Source organism: Peromyscus maniculatus, chromosome 4, assembly GCF_049852395.1.
Source record: "Peromyscus maniculatus bairdii isolate BWxNUB_F1_BW_parent chromosome 4, HU_Pman_BW_mat_3.1, whole genome shotgun sequence".
Lineage (NCBI taxonomy): Eukaryota > Metazoa > Chordata > Mammalia > Rodentia > Cricetidae > Peromyscus > Peromyscus maniculatus.
Genome location: NC_134855.1, coordinates 140,750,624 through 140,778,580, shown reverse-complemented (window position 1 = coordinate 140,778,580; position 27,957 = coordinate 140,750,624). Strand labels below are relative to the sequence as shown.

The 27,957-nt window shown below is 55.5% G+C and overlaps 1 protein-coding gene across 1 annotated transcript in view; it reads right to left on the bottom strand.

Moving 5' to 3' along the window:
* The window catches only part of Prex1 (phosphatidylinositol-3,4,5-trisphosphate dependent Rac exchange factor 1), a 152,781-nt gene that overhangs the window by 15,472 nt on the left and 109,352 nt on the right, over nt 1-27,957 (bottom strand). Inside the window, exons 11-26 of the mRNA XM_076571139.1 lie at nt 21,639-21,739; nt 20,495-20,598; nt 20,298-20,347; nt 18,195-18,270; nt 16,416-16,488; nt 13,855-13,997; nt 12,676-12,768; nt 11,902-12,050; nt 9,328-9,413; nt 7,974-8,110; nt 7,313-7,418; nt 5,168-5,355; nt 4,667-4,828; nt 3,872-4,082; nt 3,202-3,478; nt 1,113-1,319 (exon numbers count right to left, since the gene is read on the bottom strand). Coding sequence (XP_076427254.1) covers nt 1,113-1,319; nt 3,202-3,478; nt 3,872-4,082; nt 4,667-4,828; nt 5,168-5,355; nt 7,313-7,418; nt 7,974-8,110; nt 9,328-9,413; nt 11,902-12,050; nt 12,676-12,768; nt 13,855-13,997; nt 16,416-16,488; nt 18,195-18,270; nt 20,298-20,347; nt 20,495-20,598; nt 21,639-21,739 — 2,163 coding nt within the window. The remainder of the gene's footprint in view (nt 1-1,112; nt 1,320-3,201; nt 3,479-3,871; nt 4,083-4,666; nt 4,829-5,167; nt 5,356-7,312; nt 7,419-7,973; nt 8,111-9,327; nt 9,414-11,901; nt 12,051-12,675; nt 12,769-13,854; nt 13,998-16,415; nt 16,489-18,194; nt 18,271-20,297; nt 20,348-20,494; nt 20,599-21,638; nt 21,740-27,957) is intronic.

The window sequence follows — 27,957 nt, the reverse complement described above, 5'->3', positions numbered from 1 at the left end:
GACCGTCTTCACTCAGGTGTCTCAGTGTTGTCCAGGTTTCTGAGCATCTCACCGCTCTCACGAGCTCTGGACACACCGGCCCACACCACACTTGATAAAAAAAGAACTCAGCAGGACAAAGGAGCAAGAAGCCACCCTGCTGGGCTGGAGAGATGGCTCAGTGGTTAAGAGCACTGGCTGCTCTGCCAGAGGACTCAATTCCTAGCACCCACATGGCAGCTCACAGCTGTCCATAGCTCCTTTTCCAGGGGATCTGATTCAGACATACTTGCACGCAAAATACCAATGTATATAAAATAAAACAAACAAATTATTTTTTTAAAAGCCACCTTGCCAACACTGCTCCAACAGCTTTTTGACAAAAGAAAAACCAGAACCAGAGATGTGAGAATGAAAACCGAGAGGTGGGGGAGTCTGAGACAATGCTCTATGAACAGAATGCCAAAGCGGCCAGGACGTTCTGCTATAGAGACACCATGGAAGGTGGCCATGGGGACCAGGCAGACCTCGTGAACACAGGAAGGGGACTGGCACCAGGTGGCTGGCAACAGCGTCCCCTCCATCCTGCGGCTTCAGACTCCGCCCACACACTGCAGGCGGAGACAGACTCTGACCCAAGAGTCAGACACCACATGATTTCCCACTGGCGCCCCCCACTTCTCTGTTATAATGAGGGTCACCTGTCACACCACAGGAAGTTCTGTTTGTTGTATGGTCACTAATTAATACTCTGCTGGTATTTTCAGAATAAACTTAACATTTGCAGAAACATCACTCCCATCCTCAGAGGCAGAAAAACAAGAAAATGTCTGTCTTCCCAGATTTACGGAAGCCCCCGACACCACAGAACCCGTACGCTCCTATACCTGTGAACATAGGAAGTAACACAGAATGAACGGTGTCTGTGTGTCAGGCTCGGAAGCCTCAGCTCAGGGCAAGGGAGCCAAGCAGGCATTCTGGAATGTTCTCTGAGAGGCTCAAATCCCCTGACCCTGCACCTCCACCCACCAAACACACACTGTTAGCCCCAGAGACTGATGCCCCTGCACCTGGAGAAATGTCACAAGTCAGAAGCCTCAGCCGTCCAGCAGCCTCCTTCCGGCCACACGCACCTGTAGGAGTCACGGTAGCTCATGGTATCATGGCCGGAGTCTTCCTGCTCGTCCTCAGATACCTTGAAGCACACTTTCTTGATGCCTCCGTGGTCAGCCCTGTCCACTTCACTCTCCTCACTGACCGGGGGCGAAGAGGAGGTCTCCTCCGCCAAGGGTGGGTCACAGAGTGCAGCCGAAGTGGGCTCAGTGATGGTAGACAGCAGCCTGCCAGAGCAAGGTAAAGGCCTTGAAGGTGAGGACACAGGCCAGTGGACACCGCCACACAGCGGCTCAGCTTCACCTCATCTCTGACCCCACAGAGAGGGGGGGGGGGGAAGAGCCACCCAGCAGCACCTCTCTCTCCCTTCAAGTCCCACCAGCCACTCCATGGGTGCTCAGTGCTGCCTCCTGCTGGACCTGGCTCTCAACACCTCCACAGGCTGGGGATGCGGTACCAGGCTCACACCTGTAATCCCAGCACTCTGGAGGTGTATACACAGGGTCAAGAGCTCAAGGCTAGCCTCAGCTACATAGCAAGTTCTAGGCCAGCCTCAGCTCCATGAGGCTTTGTCTCAAAAGAACAAAAAAAAAAGTAAAAGTAAAAAAGAAACCCAGAGTCTGCAGGCAGAGTCCTCGGGCACAGCCACCCACTCCGCCGCTGCGGCAGGTCAGAGTCCTCGGGCACAGCCACCAACTCCGCCGCTGCGGCAGGTCGGAGTCCTCGGGCACAGGCACCAACTCTGCCGCTGCAGCACACCACTGGCAGGTAATTTCACAATAAAACTTTTACTTAATTAAAGCGGGTGGCAGACAGAGTCTGGCCTCTGACGGACAGCTGCAATGAATATCAGTTAACAGGACAGGCTTTGCAGCTAGATGGGGTCCTGCTGGCCCTCTCACATGGACATTTCCTAGGTTAGAGGTAAGTTATTCCCTCTGAGCCTCTGTTTCCTCCTCTGGAAAACAGGGTAAATTCCAGATCTACATGGCCGGCTGCTGTGAGGATGGTGTTGAAATATATAAAAGACACAGGGCATCACCTAGTCCTTGTAAGTGACTATAAGGCTGTAAGAATTTTAAATAAATGTGCCCACCAGGGGATATTGGGCAGTGTGTGGAGACAGTCTGGGCTGTCCACTGGAGGAAGATATCATGGTCCTGAGCAAGCGAAGGCCAGGCATGCTGGGAACATCCTACATGCCCAGGGACCCCACAACACAGACCAACCGCCCAAATTGCCAGACCAAGGTAGGAGCCTTTCTTAAACTTGACTGTGAAGCTTTCACTGCACTACACAAAATTAGTTCCCCTCAGCAGTATCTGGGACCCAGCCTCACACAAAATTAGTTCCCCTCAGCAGTATCTGGGACCCAGCCTCACACAAAATTAGTTCCCCTCAGGAGTATCTGGGACCCAGCCTCACACAAATGGCCCTGACTAGGGTCCAAAATGTTCCTTCCAAGTAGTGGACAGAGAACAGGTCCCTACGCTGGGCCAGACACTGTTTCTGGCTAATGCATTTCTCAGGTCTCGTGATCTACAATGGCTCCTGCTCCTCCTCCTGTCCCTTCTCCTCCCCCTCCTCCTCCCCCTCCTCTGCCTGTCCCTCCTCCTCCTCCTCCTCTTCTTCCCTGCACCCTGAGCCTGGACATTTATTTGTTATGTGCTATACAGAACTGCCTGTCCCTGGCTTTAGCCAAAAGCAAGCTCAAGGGGCAGTTTAGCCAAGCTCTACCACCTCCTGAGTAGGGACCGTGGAACTATCACTGCCTAGAGCCGGCAGCTGCTGTGTGCATCACAACGTCCTTTAGTAACAGGGACACCTGTTAGGGCCCCATTTTGCTGCAGTGTTAGATCACAGAATCTCACAGGCAGGAGCTTTAGCCTCATGAGGACACTGCCTATGCCCCTCACTTTCTTAGAGCAGGCTCTCCTTGGGAAAGAAGAGACTTTCTGTTGTTACAGATGCTCCAGGCACCTGGTGGGTAGAGCCCAGGCATGCTGCATGGGACCCCAGGTACTCAGGATGGTCACCATGAAGAATGATGTCTAGACTGCAGAGAGGGCCGGGCTGAGAAGCCCCATCTGCCCCGGGGCCAGGCCTTACCTATTGATCTGGGTGACATACTGCTTCATCTCCTTGAGGGCCACATCCAGCTTGGTGAAGAGCTGTAGGTACGCATCCTGGATCTCACGGTCTTCCTGTTTGAGCAGAAAGCTCAGGCCCCGGTCTTGCTGGTTGGGGCCACCACTAGCTGACCCGAAGCTGCTGTCACTGAGACCCTGGCCTTGAGAGTCCCCGTCCACTGCAGATGAGCATTTCCAGGACGGGGCAGCCATGGTGGTGATACAGTGCTGAGTGTAGGTCATGGGGATCAGGTGGCCTGCAGTGAAGGTGGGGAGCTCATTCAGAGACAGGCCCAGACGCAGAGAGAGGACCCTGCCTGGGCCTCTGAACAGAGGAATACAAACAGCAACTCTGACCTTGATGACACTCTCAGAAGAGAGTTGCCATTTCTTGATAATACATTTTAACTACTGAGATCTTTTCTCCTACCTAGAGTGCTGGCAGGTACTCTGGCAGCCATATTCTACCACGAGAGGCATCATGAAGGTAAGACTCAAACTAAAGATGGTCTACAGAAAGATAGGAGCCTAGGTCCCTGATGACTAGGAAGCCACTAACACCATCCTGGACAGTGGCCTTTGGACATTTCCCTGTTTCCTCATCTGTAAGGTGAGATCTAATACAGTTTCTAACAGACACACGCAAGTACCTTGTTCTGGGTCAAGGCCGATGAGGGAGGGTTTGCGTCCGAAGCGGATGCTGAAGGACCTGCCCACCGAAGGGGTGGTCTTGGGGTAGGACACTTCCATGAGGTTGACGTGACAGTTGGTGGGGCAGAAGTCCAGGCCACACAGCGGGTGGGGCTCCAGGGGTGCCTGCTTGAAGGGGGGACTGACCCTGCTCTTCAGCTGGGCTGCAAACTGAGAGACGGGGACAAGGGAGTGTGAGGTGGCGTCAGCAGTCCTGGAGTGCCCTGGAGCCACTTTGTCCTGGCCTAGAGCGACATTCCCGACGGGAGAAAACAGGAAAGCTGTGGATGAAGTGGGTCCCCGGAGTGTCTCTCGCAGGGACAGCCTGGCAGGGTCTGTGACACTGAGCACTGACATACACGCTTCTCTCGATTCTAGCTGTTGTGACGTCTTAGGAACCATGTCTCTTGACCCTCACTTAGGAGGTGCAGGTACGGTCACCTCCTCTACTACAAGGCTCGGGGCAGGGCAAGGCAAGGGACATGCGCAGAGCAAGGAGCACCCTGTGAGTCCATTTGGACAGGGGATGCTGCAGCTAGAGTCACAAGGTCACCATCCGGTCACCACCGGCGAAGGCCCAGCCTCACAGTGAAGCCCATATGGGCAATCAGATTCCCACGGGAATTGCTTAGGCACCTGGATACAAGTGTGCCTCAAGTTCACCCAGGGCCGGCCCATGACTGAGCCCATCAAGTTTAGTCTCATTTGGGTAGACTTGGCAAAGAAGCCGTAAGCAGAGTGTGGGCAGCAAGTACCTCCTGGTAGCAGGCGATTCTCTGGCTGATGCTCTCCAGCTTGGTGTCACAGATGTTATGGAACTCATAATGGGACATGGTGATAATGCCACTACTCATGGCCATGAGCCGCCCACAGTTCTGCACAAAGATGTTGTCATCTGCAGCAAAGGCCTCAAGGATCTGTGGGAGAGAAGACAACTACTGAGCATGCCTGGGTACCTCGGGGGCAGAGTGTCCTTACCTGTAGGGACCCTTTTGGCACCACACCACCCTAAGAGGTTGTACGGTGACACACCCATTTTGAAGAAAGGTAAAGTGAGGCTAAAAGGATAGTAACCATCCTCCCCAGTTCTGCAGCTGGTTGAGAACTGGGAAAAGGAAAAGATGCCAGGGTTCCAGGGCAAAGGAATCAGTTACCCAGACCTTGGGGCAGAAAAGAGCCTGCCAGGGCCTGAGGGGGCAGGCTAGGGGCAGGACTGGGCATGGGGCAGGGTGGAATGGGGATGGCTGGGGTGAGACCTTGGCAGCCAGGCGGAAGCAGCCTCGGGGCTCCACGATCCTCTCCAGCACGTGACATCTGGCTCCAGCTGTGCTGACATACTCGTAAACCACACCATGCTCCAAGTGCACATTGTCCAGCGTCAGGCTGACCACAGCACCGTCCTCATGTAGGCTCAGCTGGGGACCCAGGGACAGCAGAGGCAGGGCTGGAGGCCAGAGGGGCAAACCACACTGAGAACAGCACTGCGCCCTAGGAGCGAGACTGCCACCAGTCCCCCGGGCGGGCCATGGTGGGGACACACACCAACAAGCATACTGTGCCTTCACCTGCTTGCCAGTCCATTACCCCACCCACAGAGGAGTCCCTCCTGGAGTTGACCCAAGTGCCACATTCCCAGTGGAGGCTGACCCCATCTGCCCCCTTTGCTTCCACAGACAACAGGAAACTGTCAGTCTGGCTCCCCACTGGATCCATAGAAGGGAGGAGACATTGTCTTTCTCAAGTGGATGCGCAGTTGCCAGGGCCACCATGTAAAAAGCCAACGGAGAGGTGGAGACGTGAGAGGTGCTGGATGGAGCCAGCGCTGAGGCCTGCTGACTCTATTCAGATGCCAGCGTGCTGAGCCCACACCTTCCTGTGATCCAGCTCCAGGAAGGATTTATGTGTTTAGGCCACATGGGGTGACCCTGAGGAGGTGACATCCGAGCAGACATCTGAGTGAAGGGAGGGCAGAGCCCCAGCAGCGCACACAAGTGTGAAGCTGGGGCAGAAGTACATTCAGCCAGACGCAGAGAGGAGAGCAGGCCGGAAAGAGAAGGGAGGCGGCACGGGGAGCCAGGCTGGCCCAGACCCCCAGGCTTTGGAAGCTGTGGTCAGATTTCATCTTGTCCCTGAGCAGGGAGAGGGCCACCAGAAGGCTCTGCTCTCATTTGTGAGGACACTGTGTGTAGCATGTGGCGGGGTCAATCAGGGAGAGGACAGAGCGCGAGCTGCTGCAATAATCCTGGAAAAAACCAGTTGCAAGCGGGGCAGCGGTGGTGGCACATGCCTTTAATCCCATCACTCGGGAGGCAGAGGCAGGTGGATCTCTGTGAGTTCGAGGCCAGTCTGGGCTACGGAGCGAGATCCAGGACAGGCTCCAAAACTACACAGAGAAACCTTGTCTCGAAAACCAAAAAACAACAACAACAAAAAAGCAACCCCCCCCCACCAAAAAAAAAAAAAAAAAAAAGAACCAGTTGCAGACCGAACCAGGACCAGTGAAGGTGGTGGGAACTGGTCAGACCTGGGTGTAGAAGGAAAGAGGGACAGAGTGGGTGGAGAGGGTGCAGCAGGAACGGGATAGAGGGGAGATAAGAGGCCAGAGGATCCAGAAGGATAAAGATGGATCAGAGGCAGGTTTTGGGAGAAAGCCAACTTCAATCTGGGCCACAGTAAGTTTGTGGTGCCTGTCAACAGTCAGCAGAGGAAGTGAACTGACTGATAAGGGGCCAAAGGTGACTCCAGAGGGGACGGTGGCAGGTCATGATATGACAGTGGCCCATAGGAGACCCATACTTCTGATCCCATAACCCATGAATCTGTCACACTGTCAGCAAGGGAGAACTGGGCTATTATTAAGCAGCCAACTCTTGAGTCAATGAGGAGTAAATGGGAACAGTGTTATAGGGTCCTCCGTGGACAGATGCTGGGGGAGTCAGAAAGATAGGGGTAGTCGGGACTTGGGCCAACTGGGCTGGGCCATCAGCCAGCAAGAGAATCAGGAGCTGAGGAGTGTGGGAAGTTTCTAGACGCTGAAATAGACACGTCAGTGGGCTCTCCCTAGAGTCCCAGAAAGAAACATGGCCCAGTGAGACTCTCCTAAGCTATGAGGCCTCCAGTGTGAGCTACAAAACTCACGAAGATCTGCCTGCCTCTGCCTCCCAAGTGCTGGGATTAAAGGCATGTGCCACCACCGCCCGGCTTGCAACTGGTTTTTTCCAGGATTATTGCAGCAGCTCCCTCTTGGTCCTCTCCCTGAAGGTCTACACTGAGCTGTAACAGAGCCAAGGGGACTGACACAGGGCTGCAGTCCCGAGGGCCAAATGGGATGGACCTGGGGACAAAGGATCTGCCATTATGGTCGCCCCAAAATGAAGCTCCTCACATTCCCAGTCCCTTACCTGAGTCAGGTTGGTCATCTTCCTGGGAGTCTTCATCAGGGGCACCCTGACTGGCCCGTGCCTGCTGAGCATCCTCATGGCTATGGTAGACCCACTGGTACAGACCCTGCAAAGAGCCTCTATCAGAAGACCAGCCTCCCACTGCTCAGAGGGGAAGGGACGGACCCAGACGGGTCTGATTCCTGTCCATGAGGTCACCTCTGAAGAGACCTCCAAAATGTCTCTCTGGAACACTGGCCAAACTCAGTCCTCAGTTTGGAACACAGGCTCCATATAGGAGCATGGGAGTATGGTTCTGAAAACACTACAGGCATAGGCAATATCCTCATTTCTCCTGCATCCTCAAGGCCAAGGAACATGTCTGGTGTGTGACAGGTACTCAGTAAACACTTGCTGAGAGAATGAGTGTAGACATAAGAGTGACTGCCAATATCTACCAGAACCCAGGCCCCCAACCACACAAGAGTGATTTCTATGGTCACTGTGGCTTGTTGCACAAGCATCTATTACACACTGCAGTTACAACCCTCCATTTGTAAAGGGGCCCTTCAACTCAGCTCAGCGAGGAAGACCTAGGCTGGGAGGGATCACGGCCCAGCTGAGTGCTCATAAGGGGCCTTCAAGCCGGTGCCCAGCCCCCACCTTCTTGCTGGGTTCTCACCAGGGCCTCTTCCCGGTGGCTGCGGAAAGCTTGGAAGTGCTCCAGGACCTCGAGGGCGCCATCATTTGCCACGCTGTTGCCATTGACTTTCAGGATACACTGGCCTGCACAGAGCCCAGCGGCCACGGCCTCAGAGCCTGGGGAACAGGAGCACATGAGGCCAGAGCCAGGCAGAGGAGCCACATCCAGGCCGCCCCTGCCAACAGCTGCATCTGAAGCTGTGCTGCCTCCCATCTGCCAACCAGAGAGCTGCCACTGATACCTGCGGTGGGCAAGGCAGAGCTGGTGTCCCCACTTGGGGACAACTGGGCAGTTAGCCCAAGGTAGTATCTCATACACCTACCTTTCAGAAATCTGCATGGCCTCATAGTGGTGGACCAAAGCCAAGTGGAAGAGAGACACCAAAGCTACCCACCTTCAGGACACAGGCTCAGAAAAGCCAGGCCACAGCACAGCCGCCTGACTCAAGCCCATCCCCTCAACTCTACCACAAGGCCCAGACAGTAGCTCCTGACCCCGCGCTTCTGTGAGTTAACTGACAAGAAATAGAAAGAAATGGCCAACGGCCTCCAGTTAGGAGATATGCAGGCCTTGAAGACCTTGGCCCGTGCAGGCTCCAGTCTCGGGCTTCCAACTGTGTCTCCGCCCTGCAGCCTGCAACACACTACCTCACTTCTCTGGGCCTCAATGTCCTCATCTGTGACATTTGTACACAACACATCTCTTTAAAGGACTCTATTAATCCCAGCACTTCAAGGCCAGCCTGGTCTACAGAGCAAGATCCAGGACAGGCACCAAAACTACACAGAGAAACCCTGTCTCAAAAAAACAAAAACAAAATAATAATAATAATAATAATAATAATAATAATAATAATAATAATAATAAATATAAGTACAACTCTAAGCAGAAAGGAGAACATTTAAATGCAAATGTTAAAGGGTGAGTCCCGGGTGTGAGAATGTCAGGAAGCCCAGCACCAGGGATCTCCTTGGCCTCATAGACAACAGAACAGCCCCTTAAACAGCCCCTAAAGAAAAGCAGCCCAGACTGCTTCAGATTGGTCACCCATGGACTCAATGTGGTCACAGAAGTGATTGGTGGGGTCTCCAAACTCAGAGTCCTGGTGCCTTATGAAACCCATGCCTGCCTGGCTGGGGTCATCCAGCCCATCTGATGGCGTGCCTTCCTTCCCCGTTTCCACCCCAGCACTCCCATGCCTTCCAAGTGTTCCTTCTCCCCTCCTGCAACTGGCCTTTGTAGGTCCCGGCTAGAGCGACAGGTGCTGGGACACACGTCTCCTCATGCACACAATGCAGCCCTGAGAGGCTCTGCACGCCACGCTCCAGCTCACCTCTGCCCACAGCAAAGACACACGGCGGGGCTGCTCCTCGGATCTGGAAGGACAGGGCCTCTGGGTGGTCAGGGACTTTGATGGTCCTAGCAGGCACAGGGGCAGGGACAGGCTGTGAGAAGGAGGAGTGTGGTTCCTGTTCCCGAGGAGTCCCTTTCCACCACCACCCTCCCCTGTCTCCAAGGCCTCTCGGAAATCAGCTCTGAATGGAACAGCACCTAGAAACGAGTCAACCAGGTCCCCAAGGCACATGGTAAAGAGTCAAAGGCCATCCACCAAAGCAGAGAGGGACAGTGCCAGCTGAGAAGGTACCAGATATCAAGGGGAGGCACCAGCTGGGGGGTAGATATTAAAGGAAAGGCACCAGCTGGGGGGGTAGATAACAAACGGAGGCACCAGCTTGGGGGGGGTAGATATCAAGGGGAGGTACTATCTGGGGGGGGGGGTGGATATCAGGGAAGGCACCAGCTGGGGGGTGAATATCAGGGAGGCACCAGCTGGGGGGGTGGATATCAGGGGAGGTACTATCTGGGGGTGGATATCAGGGGAGGTACTATCTGGGGGGTGGATATCAGGGGAGGCACCAGCTGGGGGTGGATATCAGGGGAGGCACCAGCTGGGGTGGCAGGAGTCATCCATCTTGCGCTGCTATGCAGCCCTCTGCTTCCCTGCCTCGGCCACGTCCCCTACCACAGTCTGACCCCTTCTATGTCTCCCAGGCAAGCAGGACCCCCTGCGAGCCTGTTCTCAGAACTGTAGACCCTGTTGACCTCCATCTCTGGCACCTAGCAGACAATCTTTACCTGTCACCGTTCCCTAAATCTCCTCCTCCTTACAGAAAACAGTCTAAACTAGTGGTTCTCAACCTTCCTAACACTGCAACCCTTTAATACAGTCCTTCGTGTTGTGGTGACCCCTAACCACAGAATTATTTTCATTGCTACTTCATAACTGTCATTTTGCTAAGGTTATGAACTGTAAGGTAAATCTCTGTGTTTTCTGATGATCTTAGATGACCCCCGTGAAAGGGTCATCCAACCTCCCAGTTGAGAACCACTGGAAACGCTCCACAGCTAATAGCCAACATTTCCATCAACCACAGGGAACAATGGCACCAAATGCACACTCTTCAAATAGAAGAATGTCCACTGCCCCTACATCTAGACATGGTCCACCCTGACCCCCCAACTAGACATGGTCCACCCTAACCCCCCACATCTAGACATGGTCCACCCTGACCCCCCCATCTAGACATGGTCCACCCTAACCCCCCACATCTAGACATGGTCCACCCTGACCCCCCACATCTAGACATGGTCCACCCTGACCCCCCCATCTAGACATGGTCCACCCTAACCCCCCACATCTAGGCATGGTCCACCCTGACCCCCCACATCTAGACATGGTCCACCCTGACCCCCCACATCTAGACATGGTCCACCCTGACCCCCCACATCTAGACATGGTCCACCCTAACCCCCCCCATCTAGACATGGTCCACCCTGACCCCTCACATCTAGACATGGTCCACCCTGACCCCCCACATCTAGACATGGTCCACCCTGACACCCCACATCTAGACATGGTCCACCCTGACCCCCTACATCTAGACATGGTCCACCCTGACCCCCCACATCTAGACATGGTCCACCCTGACCCCCCACATCTAGACATGGTCCACCCTGACACCCCACATCTAGACATGGTCCACCCTGACCCCCCCCATCTAGACATGGTCCACCCTGACCCCCCACATCTAGGCATGGTCCACCCTGACCCCCCATCTAGACATGGTCCACCCTGACCCCCCACATCTAGACATGGTCCACCCTGACCCCCCCCCACATCTAGACATGGTCCACCCTGACCCCCCACATCTAGACATGGTCCACCCTGACCCCCCCCACACATCTAGACATGGTCCACCCTGACCCCCCCCCCACATCTAGACATGGTCCACCCTGACCTGTAAGCCGGGCAGCTGCCAGCATGCCACCTGCTTCCACCTGCAGCCCCAGGGAAGCGTCCATCTCCAGTGGCCATCCACGGGGCCTTGCCACGGGCATAAGGAACCACAGGGCCTGGCCACCTCTCCTCTCTCCCGCTCCACTCCAACACCTCCCTGCCTCTGTCCCTCCATCCTGCCGTAAACACTGTGACCTGAGGGTCTTGGCACCAATGCTTCCTCCTCCCAGAGCCCTCATGCCCCAGAAGTCCCCTTGACTCTCTGTCATCTCTGAGAGCCATCACAGTCCCCAGTGACATCTCTCTGGCCACCGTTTCTCTGCACACTCTGTCTTCTTCAACCACACAGTAGATCTACCGCCACCCGACTGATCACCACCAACTGGGCACACACCTCACCCCTGTCCTGTGTACCTGTCCACACGCCGATTCACCTGAACCTGTGGAAGGTAGGAGCTGTATCCCACCCTGACGGGCCTGTGTCCCCAAGCCTGAGACGCCACTCACACACGTTCACTTGGGACACCTGATATCAGACTAACAAAAGTAACAGACCCAACCAAGGGGAGGGACTAGGGAGACCTGCGTCAGCCTTGGGGTCACACTCACTCTTTGGCCTTGGTGGCCACCAGGAGGCGTAGCGGGCGGCGGGAACAGAAGGATTGGTTGAGGATGGTCTCCACCTCAGAGAAGGGCCGCAGGAACACCAGGTCCTCGTTGATGGAGTAGATCTTCCTCCCCACCTGCAGGCCAGCCATCTGGAGGGACAAGCACACGTATCACTGACCTCCTGCTTCGCTGAGGAAGCTGGAATGTTCCAGAAGCTCCGGGAAACTCATTCATTCCTTCTGGACGAGTGGTGAGAGGTACGTGAGCCAGGCTCTGGGCTCTGAGCTGTAAGTGAAAGCCCAAGGAGGCAAGGGTGGGTGGCAGTTCCCTTGGGAAGAAATGGTCAGGGCCAGCCTTTGCTGTGAGGGCACAAAGGTCAGTGGAGTGGCAACTTTGTGACCATGACAATGTGACCAAGAATGTGGAATGAACATCAACAGGACCAAATGTCTAGTCCCCTCCTTCTAGGCCACGAGGTGCCTTGAGCTGGAATAGGGAGACAGTAAGAAACCCTGCAAGGGAGACTTCCGCTTTCCCTGCACATCCCCAGAAGCCCAGTAGGTGGCGCTGGCGGAACACGCTAGGGAGACAGTCTCATTCCCAAGTACCCTGCATATCAGACAAGAAGTCCCTGACTCAGTTTCCCCGTATAAGCAAGAAGAGGAAAGGCATCAACCAGCATCCCAGAACCAGCTGGCCCACCTCAAGCGACATGGAGACATGCCCAGCGGAATACTGCCCACCTGAGTAGGGGGTCCCCGCCATGGGCCTCACCTCAGCCAGCGAGCCCCTCTGCACAGACTTCACCACCACAGCCTTGTTCTTCTCCTCAAGATCGAAGCCGTAGTCATCTTCCTGTGGCGGGATCTGAAAGTCCAAGGCCGAGACGCACTTGAGGCAGCCGGGTGGGAGCAACACCTCCCTGCTCCCCACGGACTGCGATCCCGCAGCTGAGGCTCCCCACGGACTGCGATCCCGCAGCTGAGGCCCCAAGTCTACAGGGGAGGGGTGCAGACTGGGCCACAGGGCCCGGCCAGTGGAACAGAGTGAAATCAGAACGTCGTGGGACACAGCATGTACAAAGCACACCTAGGTGGACGAGAGTGTGCCAGCCCCTCCTCCCACAGACCAGTCCTGATCACCTGTCGCTTGCTTCTCCTACCCTCCCATCCCCCCCTCCCCTCCCTGCAGCCCCGGGACAGTCTCTCTGATACCCTCACAAGTGCTCAGTACCCCTCTGACACAGAGGAAAGAGATCCCAAGTGCCAGGAGAGCGGGGTAAAAGGGAACTGGGGGGACACTCGCCCCAGGGCAGGATGGCCAGAGGATGAGCTGGGGTCCTGGGAGTTGGGGTTTGGGTACATATGCACCCACAATCAGCCAGCAGGAACCCCATGGGCACCGGGAACTCTACTGAGTCTGCCCTGCTTGTACCGCTGACTGTGTGTGGAGGGGACCGTCTACACTGTGATGGGGAATGAGCTCAGGCTAGAGTAAAAGAACAGAGCAAGAAGAACGCCAAGAAGTGACATCTGAGAACTTCATAGATGGGCAAAATGCTCCAGAGAGCAGGTGCAGCATGTGTGATGGCCCTGAGGCAGCCCCAAGGTAGGCTAGGATGCCAACATTCCTGATCTGGCTGGTAAATGTTCCCAACTGCAGACACTCAAGAATGTGGGCAGGACACACACTCCTGAGACCTGTAGTCCTGTAGGTGACTCAGGAGGCACTGCGAAGCTATGGGTGTAAGGTAGATGAAAGGGCAGGAGCACTTGCAACCCCAGTGCTTTGTGAGGAGTACATTCCTGGCTGGCACAGTGACCTCTCTTCCCCAGCCTGAGACTCATGCCCAGAGCTACATGTCCTGCTCTGGCCACCGTCTGAAGCTGCCCAGCTCCCAGGCCACAGGAGGGTCAGGGGAAGAAAGGCATGGCAGCCCCACTGTGCACCAACCAGCAACCGCTTTGCCAGAATGTTCTCCACCAGCTTGAAGTCATTGCGAAGCGGTTTGTTCTTGCTGCTGGTCCCCTCCATCTCCTCATCAGCGTGGAAGCGGAAGTATTGAGACTCGTCCTTGAACTCACTCTTCTCGAGAACTGCAAGCCACAGACACACAGCACATGGTCAGACGGCAGTGGATCGGCAGCCTTTGGCAACCGGCAGCCACACGCTAGAAGCAAGCCCCGGACAAGTGTGGCTTGGCGGATAGAGGACTGAACTGAAGCAAAATTGCGCACCAATGCTAAGGTGTGAACTCCACAGGAAGGGCTAGCTATCCGGCGTGGCTCAGTGGGTAAAGAGCCTGCCATGCAAGCATTAAGACCTGAGTTCAGATCCGCAGTGACCACATACATGCCAGGTGTGGCCCAGGTCTGTAACCCCAGCTCTGGGGAGAACAGAAATGGGTAGATCTTCAGAGTTTGCTGGTCAGCTGGGTTACCCAACTGGGGGTCTCTGAGTTCAGAGGGAGACCCTGCCTCAAAAATGAAAGAGGAAAGTGACTGGGGAAGATGTCCAATGTCCGCCTCCGGCCTCACAAGTGCACATGAGTGAGTGCACTCAGGCACATTAACACCCAGGGAGGTTCCCAGCACCCACGCTGGGTAGCTCACAACCACCTGCAACCCCAGCTCCAGGAGATCTGATGCCCTTTCTAACCTCCATGGGCAACTATACTCAAGTGCGAGCCTGCACACACACACACACACACACACACACACACGCACACGCACACGCACACGCACACGCACACGCACACGCACACGCACACGCACACGCACACGCACACGCACATGCACACACACACACAAATTTAAAACCAGAAATCTTACAAAAACGAAGGTTACATCAAGGCCCAGAGTTAGCAACTAAGGCCCGTGAGGCTCTGGGACAAGACAGCCTGAGCACCGACTCCTCCAGACCCCACTCTCTTCAAGGTGGGAGTTCCTCCTCCTGAGGGAAACTACCTGTGTGTGAGTGTTCCTGAGTCACGTGAGTGTGTTCCTGGGCTGCCCCATTACCTCTTCGGAACAGACAGACATACAAATTGCTACTTTCATCAGAGCCGGGCAGCCAGGCTCCAAGCAGCCTGCTTATTTAGCCTCCGTTGTAAACATGGGGTTAGAAGATTCCAGAGCCAGAGGAAGAGTCAGAGAGCTGTATCTGAGCAGTGCAGTCCCAGCATACACACGGTAAGACTTTTGAGTCACCAGCACAGCCAGGTGAGGCCCCGCTTCCCTCTCCCAGCTTTGAGAGGTGCACACAGACCTGGGTTCAAGTTCCTCCATCTAATCCTTCCGCCTGTTTGCACTCTGGTTTCTCCTCTAGCAGAATAAGAAGACCAAGTCCCTAGGATGGCTCTAAGGCTGCAACAGGAGCCTCCCTTTCCCTGTCTGCTTGAGTCCCTCCCTGAAGACTCCCACGGCTCTGAGGCTCAGTTCAGACGTGGCAGGAGGTGCCGCCCCTCCTCCATTCTGTGTAACCCTGCCCTTTGCCACAGCCACACCCCAACTTTTGGCCCTTTCCTATTTTAGCAGGAAAAGACTTGAGTTCGTGGCAGGGTGCAGGGGAGCTGCAGAGCCTGCAATTCCCCTCCCTGAAGGGCCCTGAGGGCATCAGGGCTGCCCAAGTGCCCCTCCTTGTAGAGTATCCCCAGACAGCTGCCTTCCGGGAACAAGGCTGGGTGGACCACAATTATCCTCACCCACAAATGAGAGCCTCCCGCAGAGGACAGGCGGCAGGGCCAGTGCTATCGGAGGGCACAACGGCTTCTGGGAAGGAAACCGGCCCAATGGGTGGCCAGGCCTGGCCCCTTCAGCTGAGGCAATGGGCAGGAGAGGGGATGAGACAGCAAGGCTCCACATTGAGGCCACAGGGGAGCTAAGCCTAGGGGGAGTCAGCTAAGGTGAGCCTAGAGCTGGGCCATAGGCACAGGCAAATGACCTTCAAATGCTGCGGCCCCAGCCTATTTTCCTAAATAAAGTTTTATTGGCACCCAGTCACACTCCTGTTCCAGTGTTGTAGCAGCTGCTTCAGTGTTTCCTGCCTTGCCCTTTGCAGAGCGAGTTCACTAACTCTGACTTAGAGCAAAGCAGCTGGGCAGAGAGATGACCTGAGGCCTACCAGCACCAGTCTCCTGCCACCAGCTCACACTTCTGCAGCCTGTATCTGTGTCCAAGCGAGAACATCCCACCACAGCGCTTGCTCATCAACACGCACAAGACGTGTTGAGTCTGTCTGACACACAAGGGGTGCACATGTGTACATATGCCAGACCGAGCCCCTCCATGCCACAACCAGCACCATGCTGGGCCACCGCTGAGGAGGAGACAGAGACTAGAGGGGAGAACAAAGTTCCTCCGAGAGGGGCCAGCAACAGTGATGGGAGGCATGTGGGAAGACACCATGCTACCTGGGGGCAGGGGAAGCCAAAGCACAAGCATTCCATGCTGAGACACCACATACAAAAAGCTGGCTCTCAAGGCTCTAAGCAAAGTTCTGGGCCCCGTGCTTACCATGGTGCATGAAACCGTTGTTGCACAGGCCCACGCCGAGCGCCACCGCCTCCTCCCGTGTCTGGCAGTCCCCCTGAAATGGAACAGAAGGGGATGCGATGAGGGGAGCCAGAACTGAATCAGCTAAGCGCAACCCCTGACAGGCTGCCACCCGAGACACAGACTGCATGAGGGCAGAGGTGTGTCATACCGAGAACCAAGGTGGCCAAACATGCCTGGGACTGCTCCTGATAACCCCCTAACAAGGGAGCTACTCCATTAGATGCTTCTGGTTGCCAAGCAACAGCCCTTTCCTGATCCCTCCCTAGTAAGGAAACTCTCGCCCCCATTCTACAACAAGCCAGGCAGGTAAGGTGGACAATGAGACACAAACAACATCCTCCAGTGTGGCCTCCTGTGCCCACAGACTGTCCCTTTCTTCCCGCCTGCAACAGAGGTGTGGGGGCTGGTCCTTCTGCAATCGTTCTAGATCACAATGTGACCTCAAGGTAAAGCACAGGAATGTTGACAGAGCAGAAAGACACAGAGTGTGGTTCCCAAAGACCTCATGGTACGCCTTAGTGTGCTGCTCTCTGAGACACAAATCCCGACCTGCTCTGTTTTGTCACCTGCAGACATGCCCCTGGTGTTAGAAATGAAGTCTACGGAGCCTGCAAAGCCTGCAGGGGCTTCTGCAAACCTCTAGGAAGAGGACACCACTGCCCCTCCCGCCAGGGACAGAGCCACATGAGGATGAGATGGCCCGATCTGAGTGAGGACGGCGGCATGATGGGCAGGAGTCTGACCCATGTGGACGCCACTTAGACTACCAACTGTCCCCCCAAACCACCTGGTTCCACGCTTGTACATATGTGGCCTCTGACAGCCACTTTGCATTAGGTTTTCTGTCTTTACAGCATGTCAGCAGAACTAGGAACGCCTGGTGATCTCCAAGGATGGGGAGCAGGGGTCCGACTCCTGGTGCCCGCCCTTAGCGGCCTGGCTGCAGGTCCCCACCTCCTCCCCACCCCAAGCCAGCATGTTTGTGTTGCCTGCAGCTCAGGCAAGCTTTAAATCTGGAATCACACACACACACACACACACACACACACCCCTGGCTTCAGCCTCCCAAATGCTTGGAGGACAGGTTTATTCCACTACAACAGACTCAAAAATCTCATGGCCAACCAGGTGGAGAGAGGCTAGACCCTGGGGTGGGGGCAGGGCAGGCAGGCTCAGTCACAGCTGCTGACTGGATCAGGAGCCCCTGGACAGCTAGGGCCAGGCTCCAAGGCTCCCGACACACAGGCAGCCAGCCGTGCCTACAATGTGGCAGCACACAGAGGGGAGAGGCCGCCAGACGCCTAGCCAAGCAGGCCTGGCCCTCCCTGTCAAGGGTGGAGGAGGGTACTCCCCGCCAAAGGGACCTGATGGCTTTTCCAGCGGCTGTGAGGCCAGTTATAGGGACCAGGAATAGGAGCTTCACCAGGAGCTGTGGCTGCCACTGTGTGACTGAGAAGCAACCAATCAGAAGATTACAGAGCCGAGCGGCAGAAAGGTAGAAGCTGGGCGTAAACAGCATCACCAAGCCCCAGGAACATCTAAGGATGCCACACCACACGAAAGGAAGCCGCTGCCCATGGACAGCGACTACAGGTTCCCTTTCTGTGAGGCCCCCTGTGTGGTCACACTGTAGACACGGAGAGCAGAAAGGAGCCAGGTCCGCCCCCAGCTCTGCTGCGGTCCCCAGCGACATGGCTGAGCCCGAGCCACACAGAGTCTGGGACCACTCATGCTCACCTGTGCCAATAGCCAGTCCACCAACTTGCTCCCGGGGACCACAGACTTGTAGGTCTTCAGGTGGTAGTCACGGTCCCTGGTAAAAAGGTGGACAATGAGTGGCAGTATCGGGGGTCGGGGGCATCGTGTTGGTTTCTGGAGCCTGTTCCAGTCAGACGATCCTCAACAGACATGGGGAGAGGCCAGCGGCCCCACCAGAAGCTGAAGTGGAGGCCGTGGGCTGCAGACACTTTCTGGCCCAAGGGACCTCTCTGTGCAGCCAGGCCTCCTGAGGCAGCCTTGCCTGCGTGCAGAGGTGCGTCCCGGGGTGGGGTGCCACACTGGGGACCAGGAGCATCCTACAAGGCCGGTGCTTCCACAGCAAGGACCTCTCCAGGACAAATGTCCGTCCACGGCCGAGGGACCTCTGAGGAGGGGTGAGCAAGGCCCTCTGTCCCTCTGCCTTGTTTGGTGCCACCACACAAATGCTCAAAGACCCGTGGCTAAGCTGCAGGGGGGGGGGCTCTAAGCACAGAGCAGAGCCCAGCCCGGAGTGTGCAGGGGTGTCCCGGAGGGTGCGCTCCATGCTCCATCTTGCGAGCCTTTGGGGTTGTGGGACCTGAACAGTCAAACTGCAACAATCTCAGGCCTAAGCTGACGAATACGCAAGTTCTATAGCCCTGGCTGGAACCGCTGAAGTATGTTCAGGATTAGGCATGGTCAGTTGTGAGCCTAAACAAGGACCCTAAGTAAATCCCCACCACTATCTAAAAAGAAAAAGGAAGTCAGGCCAGCAGGCTGGAAGGCCCAGGGAAAAGCAGTAAAGAAACAGGCAGAGGCCACAGGGGCCCAGGAGGAGGCTGGCCCCCTCTGCCTCTACCTCCTAGGACTGGCACAGAGCAGCAAATGGGGGGAAGGGAGGAGGCAGGGCCGTGGGTGAAGCGTTCCCAGGGCCTGACATCACAGACCACGAACAGGCTGGATGAGGTCCCTCGGACAACAGTCATGTCATCCTGTCACAAACTTCACAACAGAGACTGACCCACTCATTTTTGCTGCCAGGAGCCGAGGAGCATACTTCCCATGACTTTAACCCTTTCACTTTAAGCTGCTGCTAGGCCCATTTGACTCAAATAGAAACATTCACTCAGCAAACACTGGTGCAGGGCTGCTCCACTCAAGGCCAATGCCCTGCCATTCAGCCTTTTGAACTCAGACTCAAGAGCCAATAAAATCAAAGTAAAAGTTCAAAAAAAAAAAAAAATTCTGCTAGGCGGTGGTGGCACACACCTTTAATCCCAGCACTTGGGAGGCAGAGGGTGAATTTCTATGAATTCGAGGCCAGCCTGGTCTACAAAGTGGGTTCCAGGACAGCCAGGGCTACACAGAGGGACCCCATTTCAGAGAGAGAGGGAGGGAGGGAAGGAAGGAGGGAGGGAGGGAAGGAAGGAGGGAAGGAGGGAGGGAAGGAGGGAGGGAGAAATCAAGACCCCAAGACTCCACAGCCAGGGCACAGAAAACCTCGTGGGGACAGGTGGTTCCCGGGTGACAACACAGACACAGAGCACCAGAAAGCACGGCTCTAACAGAAAGTGTGGAGAGCTCCTGGGTGGGACACTAGGGAGGGGGCCAGAGCAGGCTCGAGATGGAACTCAGTGGTGAAACACTTGTCCCACACTTCTGTCCCTTCCTCGGGTCCCATCCCAGGAAAAATAAAATGTAAAGGCAGCCAGGGAAGTCCACCTGAGAGGGAGGCTCTGGGAGGGAGTGAGAGCTAAGGATATACAGGAGAGAGCGTCCCTCAGCCGCGGCACGCGCAACGGCCCTGAGGTGCCCTGCACTTCATGTCCTGCCTCAGACAGAAATGGTCAGGCACAGAATGGCTGAGCGACTGTCCAAGGTCACACAGCTGGGAACCAGCAGGTAGCGCCAATGTCGGCCTGCCTATCCTGACACTAACTATTGCTGCAGTACTTCCCACAGATTCACTCCATCCTGACGGCTTGACGGAGGAGGTCGGTGATTACCCCTGTCTGAGGGAGGAGACTGAGGCTCAGAGAGGTCAGGGTACCGGTGGGGCCACGCAGGCGGCTACCGTCAAGAGGGGATGCCGTGGGGACTTACTTGATCACGGGGGCGTAGAGGCTGTGCAGACGGCAGTAGAGTCTGACGCCCTGCGAGCAAGAGAAGGTCTGAGTCAGCCCCGTCCTCTGGATGGCTGGGAGGAGGAGGGTGGGCAGCGGCAGGCTGCGGGGACACAGGCCTGTTCTGCAGGGACCTCCGGCTGGGTCGGGGCCACAGGTTGAAGGAGGATGTCCTACCTTGGACATGATGTCCTCCAGCTCGCTGCGGGCCTTGTAGGTGCCGTCGTCGTAGCGGAAGCGATACATCACCTGCTCATTCTTGAACTGGTGCTTGTCGGAAACTGGAAGGACCCAAAGACTGGTGAGGCTGGGAGGACCCTCTGCCTCCACCCCTGGGTCCCCAGTTCATCGAGGGACATTTGACACATGGCCTGGGCAGGCCCGGCAGAGACCTGTGGGCACCTCTGATTGGGCCCGTCCTTTGAATGGGAACCCAGCACTCCAGGGTAGAGACCACACTGCTGGGATCTTGATAGCTACCCTTCCGATTCTGCTGGGGACAACTTAGACCCAGAAGCAGATTCTGTGTGTAGCCAAAAGGCCGAAACTCTAAGAACGGGGACTCTCCCCTCCCACCTGGACACTCAGTGGCTCCTGGCTGACTCAGTGGCCCACAGGGCTGGGCCAGCGCTTAGTGTGGTAGGACCATCCTCCACAGCATCAACCTCGGCCCAAGTCACTTCTATAGTGACTCCCATGAGCCTTCAGACTTCACAGGCCAGTCTCTCTCACTTCCTAAAATGGCCCTGTCCACGCGGGAGGCTGCCTTCCATGCTGTTCCCTGGAGATCACTCAGCATCCCCCTGGGTACTTAGCCTTGGTCGTCCCCCTGCCTGGAGCTATAAAGCCCACCTGCCTCCCTCACTTCTAGGGGAGGCCTCCCCAAGCTCCTGTTCTGAAATGACTCCCTACCACACCAACCGCCGCTCTGTGCTCGCCCAGCACCAATCACGCCTCACTGACACCCTCCACTACCTTCTTCGTCTCCCCGCAAGCACAAGGTCAGCTCTGTGAGGACAGAACTCTTCACCTGCCCCACTCACGGGTGTGCAAGCAGTGTCTGCTGCAAAGGACCTGCGACAGACACCTACAAAATAACTAACACCTAAACAGAGGGCTCGCTCTTTCCAGGGCAAATAGAAAGTTCTACTCCTGGCCAGCTGTTTTCTGAGGCATCTCCCTTGCTGGTGCCAAGTGAATACGCGTTCTGCCGCCCCAGAGAAGTGTCATGAGGTAGCCACGGCCCTGGGTCAGCAGCTTGGTTGTGTGGGAGCAGACTTCTGGGGGCATCCAGCCAGCATGCCACACCTCCTCCACTCACCGTGGTGAATGATACCATTCTCCAACAGGGCCTGGCCCAAGTTGATCCCTTCTTCTGTCTTGCTGATCTCACCGATTTCCAGGAGCCACGCGACAAACTCGCTGAGAGGAACAGAAGATGTGATGAGATGGTCCCCAGCCCTGGAACCAGAACCAAGCTGGCCTGGCCCCATCCACCCCGAGAACGGCAGGCAGATCTTCAAGATCAGTGGGTACACAAAACCAGGAGCCAGGGCCCAAGAGACAGTGGAAAAGCTTGTGCCTTTTCAAGTGGCTAAGACCAGTCACACACAGGTCTGCCTCATCCACCTGGACTGGGCGGGGAGGGTGGATGAATGGGTGGGTGGCAGGCACATGAATGGATGAGTGGATAGGTGCATGGTTAGGTGGATGGTGGATGCTTGGTAGATGGAGAAATGATAGAGGAATAGATGTGTGAATGAATGATAGATATAATGGGTGGGTGGATGGGTGAATGATGGGCTAGTGGGTAGGGAGATGTACAGATGGAAGAGTCAAAGGATGGATGGATGGTTGATGTTTGGTGGATGAATAAATGTTGGAGAGATGTTTGGGTGGGTAGGTGAGTAGATGAACAGATGGATGGGTGCATGGAAGGATAGATCAGGCAGCTTATGAATTGGTGGATGGATAGGTAGGTGGGTGGGTGGGTGGGCAGATGGGTGGATGGATGGACAGATGGATGGATGACAGATGAATGTGTGATGTGTAGATCACGGACAAGTGGATGAAGAGATGACAGGTAAGTGGAAGGTGGGTAGGTTATGGATGGATGGATGGACAGATGATGAGTAAGTACATGGATGGATGGGTGCGGGTGGATGGATAAGTCGGTGGGTGAATTAGTGATGGACAGATAGAGGACGGATGATGAATGGGTGGAGGGAAGTACATGGGTGGGCAGATAGACAACCCCACAGTGGATTTGTGGATGGAGGCATAAGCCAGTGGATATACACCAGACCATGTGGTGTGTAGGCAAATGACAAGAACAGATGGAAACCATCAGAGATCGATGCTGGATGGATGAGTAGATATGGAGTGGAGGGCGGGGCTGGGGGGACAGGAAATGCTGGGTGGATGGTAGAAGTACACATGGATAGCTGGAGGAGGGTGTGGCTAGATGGGGGGTGAGTGGATACTAGATGTGCATGTATGTATGCATGTAGTATGTAGATGAAACACACAAAATAAGCAGGAGACAATGCCAAGCCCAGAAGGCTCACTGGACAGGTGACTCAAATCACATGCTCTCTGGCCTCACAATGCCCCGGTGCTTTCCCCCTTACTCAGAAGGAAATTCAACTCTGCCTCAACTGTCCCACACACCTGCCCAGATACGTGTGCCTCCATCAGCCACGCCCAACTCCACACCCAGAACATCATCCCTAGAGCAGCCTTCTGGGCCCTATCCTCTGTGCCCACTCACCCCTGTTCCCTTCTTTAAAAAAATTCTAGACTCCATCATGCCTCAGGGCCCTTGCAATTGCTGTTCATCTACCCAGAAATGCCCTTCCCCGGCTCTTCTTTCCATACCACCCACAGGCCCGGCCCAGCAGCTCGCCCATCCTGTCTGCCCCCCCTACTCTCTGTAGCAATGACTTTACAAATTCATGTGTGTGTTTATCAGCCCCCTCCCTGCCCACACAGACACCCAGAATGCAACCCCTGGATGACAGAGATTGATCTTGTTCATGGCTCTTTCCCTGATACACTCTGGGACTTAAGAGTCCTCTACTCAACAAACGAGGAATAAGCAAGAAGGAATGTTCCAGGGTCGGCAGGAAGGTTGGGGGCACAGTGAGACAGGTAGCTTTTCTGGCTCCAGGTGACAGCTCAGGGCTCAGCACAGATTTCAGCCCACTGGAGTCAGCGGAAGAGGGTGAGCCTGGAGCAGGCAGTGCCCATGAGTGTGGGCAGCACTGCCCAGCCCCCTCTTTATGGGAACCAGCTGTCCCACCTCCGGTTACAGCAGGGGGCACTATTTTTAGCTTTCAGTGCTGGCAGAGGAAGGACCTGCCCTTAATGGAGGTAGAACATTGTGAAGCATTCAGGAAGCCCACAGGACCCCCAGGGAGGTGGGAAAGAAATAGGTACATTTCTGGCACCTAGGTGGGAACTTCCCAGGTTCTGTGTTCCCCTACACAGCACCTCCCACCCCTACCTCCCAACCCTGCCGCTGATTCTGCTCTCAAAGTCTCAACTCTTGGGGTAAGGCAAGAACTGGCAGCAGCAACTCCAGAAGGCAAACAGATGTTGGCGTGCCCACTCTCAGAGGCTGGAGGCCGGAGACTCAGGGCAAGGCTGCTCACCAGCTGTCCTATCCAGGGCCACCCCTAACAGGGATCAACAGCCCTGTAGCCAGAGTGGGACAGGAAGTATCCCAAAGTGGCTGTGGGGGTAGAAGACAGATGGAGGACAGAGGAGAGCAAGTGATTGGTGACTGGTTCTATCCTTTAGGAAACCAAGCTGGATCTTAGTTTATTGGGCAAAACTGAAGCAAAGCTTTTCCTATCTGGGAACGAGATGCAGCTGGACACAGCCCAACAGGATGCAGCTGACAACTGCTTTGCTTAGGGACATCTGGAATTAGTGGGTGGATTTTTTAATCCTATGAAACTTTAAGCTGGGACCCAGGGGGTAAGGAGATAAAGGTAATCTCTTCTTCCGCAGGAACCTCGAACTCTGAACGAGGGAGGGAGGATGGGATGCTGGCCAGGTGGGAACTGTGCCAAGCCAATCAAAGCTGAGCTGTTGCTCAAAGGGCCCCCCATAACCCTGTGGGTCCAACTCTCCAAGAAAGGGGGAACTCGGTATTTCCTATGAAGCTCCCAGGTGTTAAATGCTGTTGCCTAACCCGGTATTTTCTGAACCCCGTCCCCAGGTTTCCACTTGTGCTGGGCCAGCAGGGTCTCGGGTGGAGGGGTGTTCCGAACTGGACAGCAGCGTGCACACCAGCTCTGAGTGACAGGTAGGGGTAGAGAGCTGGGATCTGACAGTAGCTCTGGGGTGGGTTATGAAGGGCAACAGGCCCAGGCTTTCAGAGAGACGTTCCCTCAGCAGTGGGAGGCACCGAGACAAGGGGGGTCCCCACCAGTGTAAGGGGACTGAGGTTGAGGATGGAGGCCACAGACAGTGAGGCTGCTTCCATTCTCCCCCCCCTCCTTCCTGCCCAGCAGACGTTGTTCAGCCCGGGCCAAGGCTGGCACAGAGGACACCTGGGCACATCTCTTGCCATTCTTTTGAGAGCACCTGACCAGAGGCACCATGTGCCACATACTCCCCAAAACCAAACATCTTTTTGCCTGTCTCCTGCATGGGCCAAGATCTCCAGTGCCTGGAGCCTGGGGTTGATATGCACACCTGTGAGCCCCAGGCACAAAGTCCCCTGCCAATGTGCACGGTGATGCCTGTTCAAGCCGTGTGCGCGGAGGTCAAAGGTCAATGTTGGGGTATCTTCCTCTATCATTCTCTACTTTATTTTTTTGAGACAGGGTCCCCATTGCTGCTACCTTGGCTTGTCAGCAAGCCCCATGGATCCCACCTGTCTCCACCCGCCTCCCCCAGCCCGGGGATCACAGATTTTTACAGGGGTGCTGGGTATCTGAGCTCAGGTCCCCATGCCTGGCCAGCAGGCCTTTTACCACTGGGCCGTCCCCCAGTCCCTGACAAGTCGTTCGATCTTCTGGGGTTGGCTGGTTAGTTTCTGAGACAGATCTTGCTATGGCACGCAGGCCTGCCTTGCTCACTGCTCGAACCTCAGCCTCCCGAGGGCCGGGGTCGCAGGCGTGTGCACAGCACCCAGTCTGGTCTCTGTTACATGCAGCTGTACACACAGAGCTGCTCCAGCAAAGCCTCCCGCCTCGAAACTCCCAATGTGTAGATGGCACTAACATGGCATCTAACCACTGCCGAGGGTGGCAGCAAACGCGTTCGCCTTCCCAGAAAGCTTCCCGAACTGTCTGACTGGCGCACCTTGATCCAAGTGGTCCTTTCTCTCAGCTACTGAGCCTCCCCGAGCCCCTCAACTAAGATCTGACCCCTGACCCAGTGCCACCAGATGCAGCTCTGCGAACTCCTGGCCTCATGCCATCCTTGCCAACCCAGGACTCCTGCTACTCCAGCACCACAGCTCACACAAGCCACCGGACCCCTGCATCTTCCACGCCCTACCCAGGCCTGCTGTTCACTCAGATCTTGGTTAAAACGTCACCTCCCATAAGAGGCCCACCTCACCCTCCCTGGCTAAATCAGCTCCACCACTCTCCCTTCACATCACTCCACAACTGCCTTGCGGTGTTCACGGGCCCAGTGGGTTCCTTCTTTAATCTCTCCATTTGTCTGCTGGCCTATTCCTGTAGGGACGGTCATTTCCCTGTGGGCAGATGTCTGTTCCCTGCTGCTTGCTGGACCAGAAAGGGATGGAGGGAGGGAGCAATTTTTGTCTCTCCAGCTAATCTGAGGATGCTGCAAGGCGGGTACACACACACACACACACACACACACACACACACACACACACACACACACACACACAGTGTGCTTCTCACAGTACATAGATTTTTATCACTGAAATGTGAAGTCTATTAGTTTCTGATTGGGACCCAAATGGCTGCTTCTTCACACCTGTCCCTGTAACATGATGCACACATGGTCCACATGTGTTGTCAGTGTTCTGGCCAGCACTGTGCTGAGGGCTGCTGCATTCCCACTGGGTCCTCCAGCCTTTCTTCCTCCTTAATTATCACTGATTGAGACCGAGAGACATTAACCCCAAGTCCAAAGTCACCCAGCAGGAAGACAGGGGAGTAAGACATGGCCCCAGTCTGACTCGAAGCTCAGACCTAAAAGGTCTTGATGATAAACCAGACACACGGCAGCCAGGGAGTCCCTGTCCAGTAGCAGACAGACATGGAGAAAGCAATGATGGAGAGAAAGCAACAAATGCTGGAGAGGGATTGAAATGAACCAAACATGGAGGCTGTGAGAGAGAACATCAGCTCTGGAGTCACCCGGTCCCGAGTACAAACCCCATCTCCACACAGGGCAGTGGGACTGCACAAACGCTTCCCCTCTCCATGTCTCAGTTTCTTCACCTTTAAAATGGGGACAATGGCAGTCACCTGCCTCATGGTGAGATTAAAGGCCATACCCAAATGCGACAGATCTGATTAAGGGCTGGGGAGACCTGTGTCCCAGCCACCTATTCATCGTACAGAGGGGACCAGGGCTCCTGGAGATTTCAGGAGCTGCACACTGGTGGGTAAGGAGTGTTGGAAGCCCAGGTGGGCACAGAGGGAAGCCAAGCTGAAGAAGCATGTTCTCTTAACGGGAAGTCAGGTCCTCCAGGCCCCGTGGTTACAGGAGCTGCAATGCTGGCTGGGGTTCAAGTGGGCAGCAAGAGAAATCTCCTCTAATCCTTCCTGAGGAGCCAGGTCTCAGAAGCCTTAATCACAGACAGGTTATCCCATCCGGCTGGGCTGGCAAAAAGGGGGTGGGGGGCGCTGCTAGAAAAAAAGGCTCCTTTGCAGTGGAATCAGGGATTAGAAATGGAAACAACCAGGTTAGGCCTCTCTGACCTTTCAAGCTAGCTCCCACAAGACTCCTGGGCCCAGCTCTCTCCTTTCCCCAGAACCTGAGAGAGGCAGAGCCAAGACTGCTGACCTCCAAGGACAATGGATGGAACAATCCAAAAATCCCGGTTCTCCCAAAACCGGCCTCTGGCCTGTTTAACACCAGGCCTCAGGGCCGACCCTAGACTATCTCCTCCTACCTCACAGGCTCCAATGGACACCGAGCAGGGCTCTGTGTTTGCATACATCTTAAACCAGATTCCTGACGGTCTGGCTCCTTCCCTCCACTGTCTCCACCCTGGCTTACAGGAACTACCCCCTACCCAGGGCACCCATCTCTCTGACCACTGTCCATAGAGGTCTTTGCTGTCCCTTCCCCAGCACTGCTGGCCCAGACCCCTCTGTACACACGGTGGCCCACAAAGCAGGTCTCCTGGCTCCAAGCCCATCTAAACCCCTGGCCCAAACCTTGGTCTCCAATCTAGGCTTTTCCTACCAGGACAGTCGACACTATTTCCAGTCTCCTCTTTACTGTTCAGGCCACCGGGCTCCAGCCTGCCTCAGACCCTCCCTCTCTCATCTCCCTCTTCCTCTAAGCACAGCCCCAGCCTCCTCTGCCTTGGCCGTGCAGAACAGACAGAGATGGGCAGAGTGTGGCCAGCCTGAGGAGTCGGGAAGATCCCAGCTTCCATCACGCATACTTCATCACAAGAAGCAGACCACACA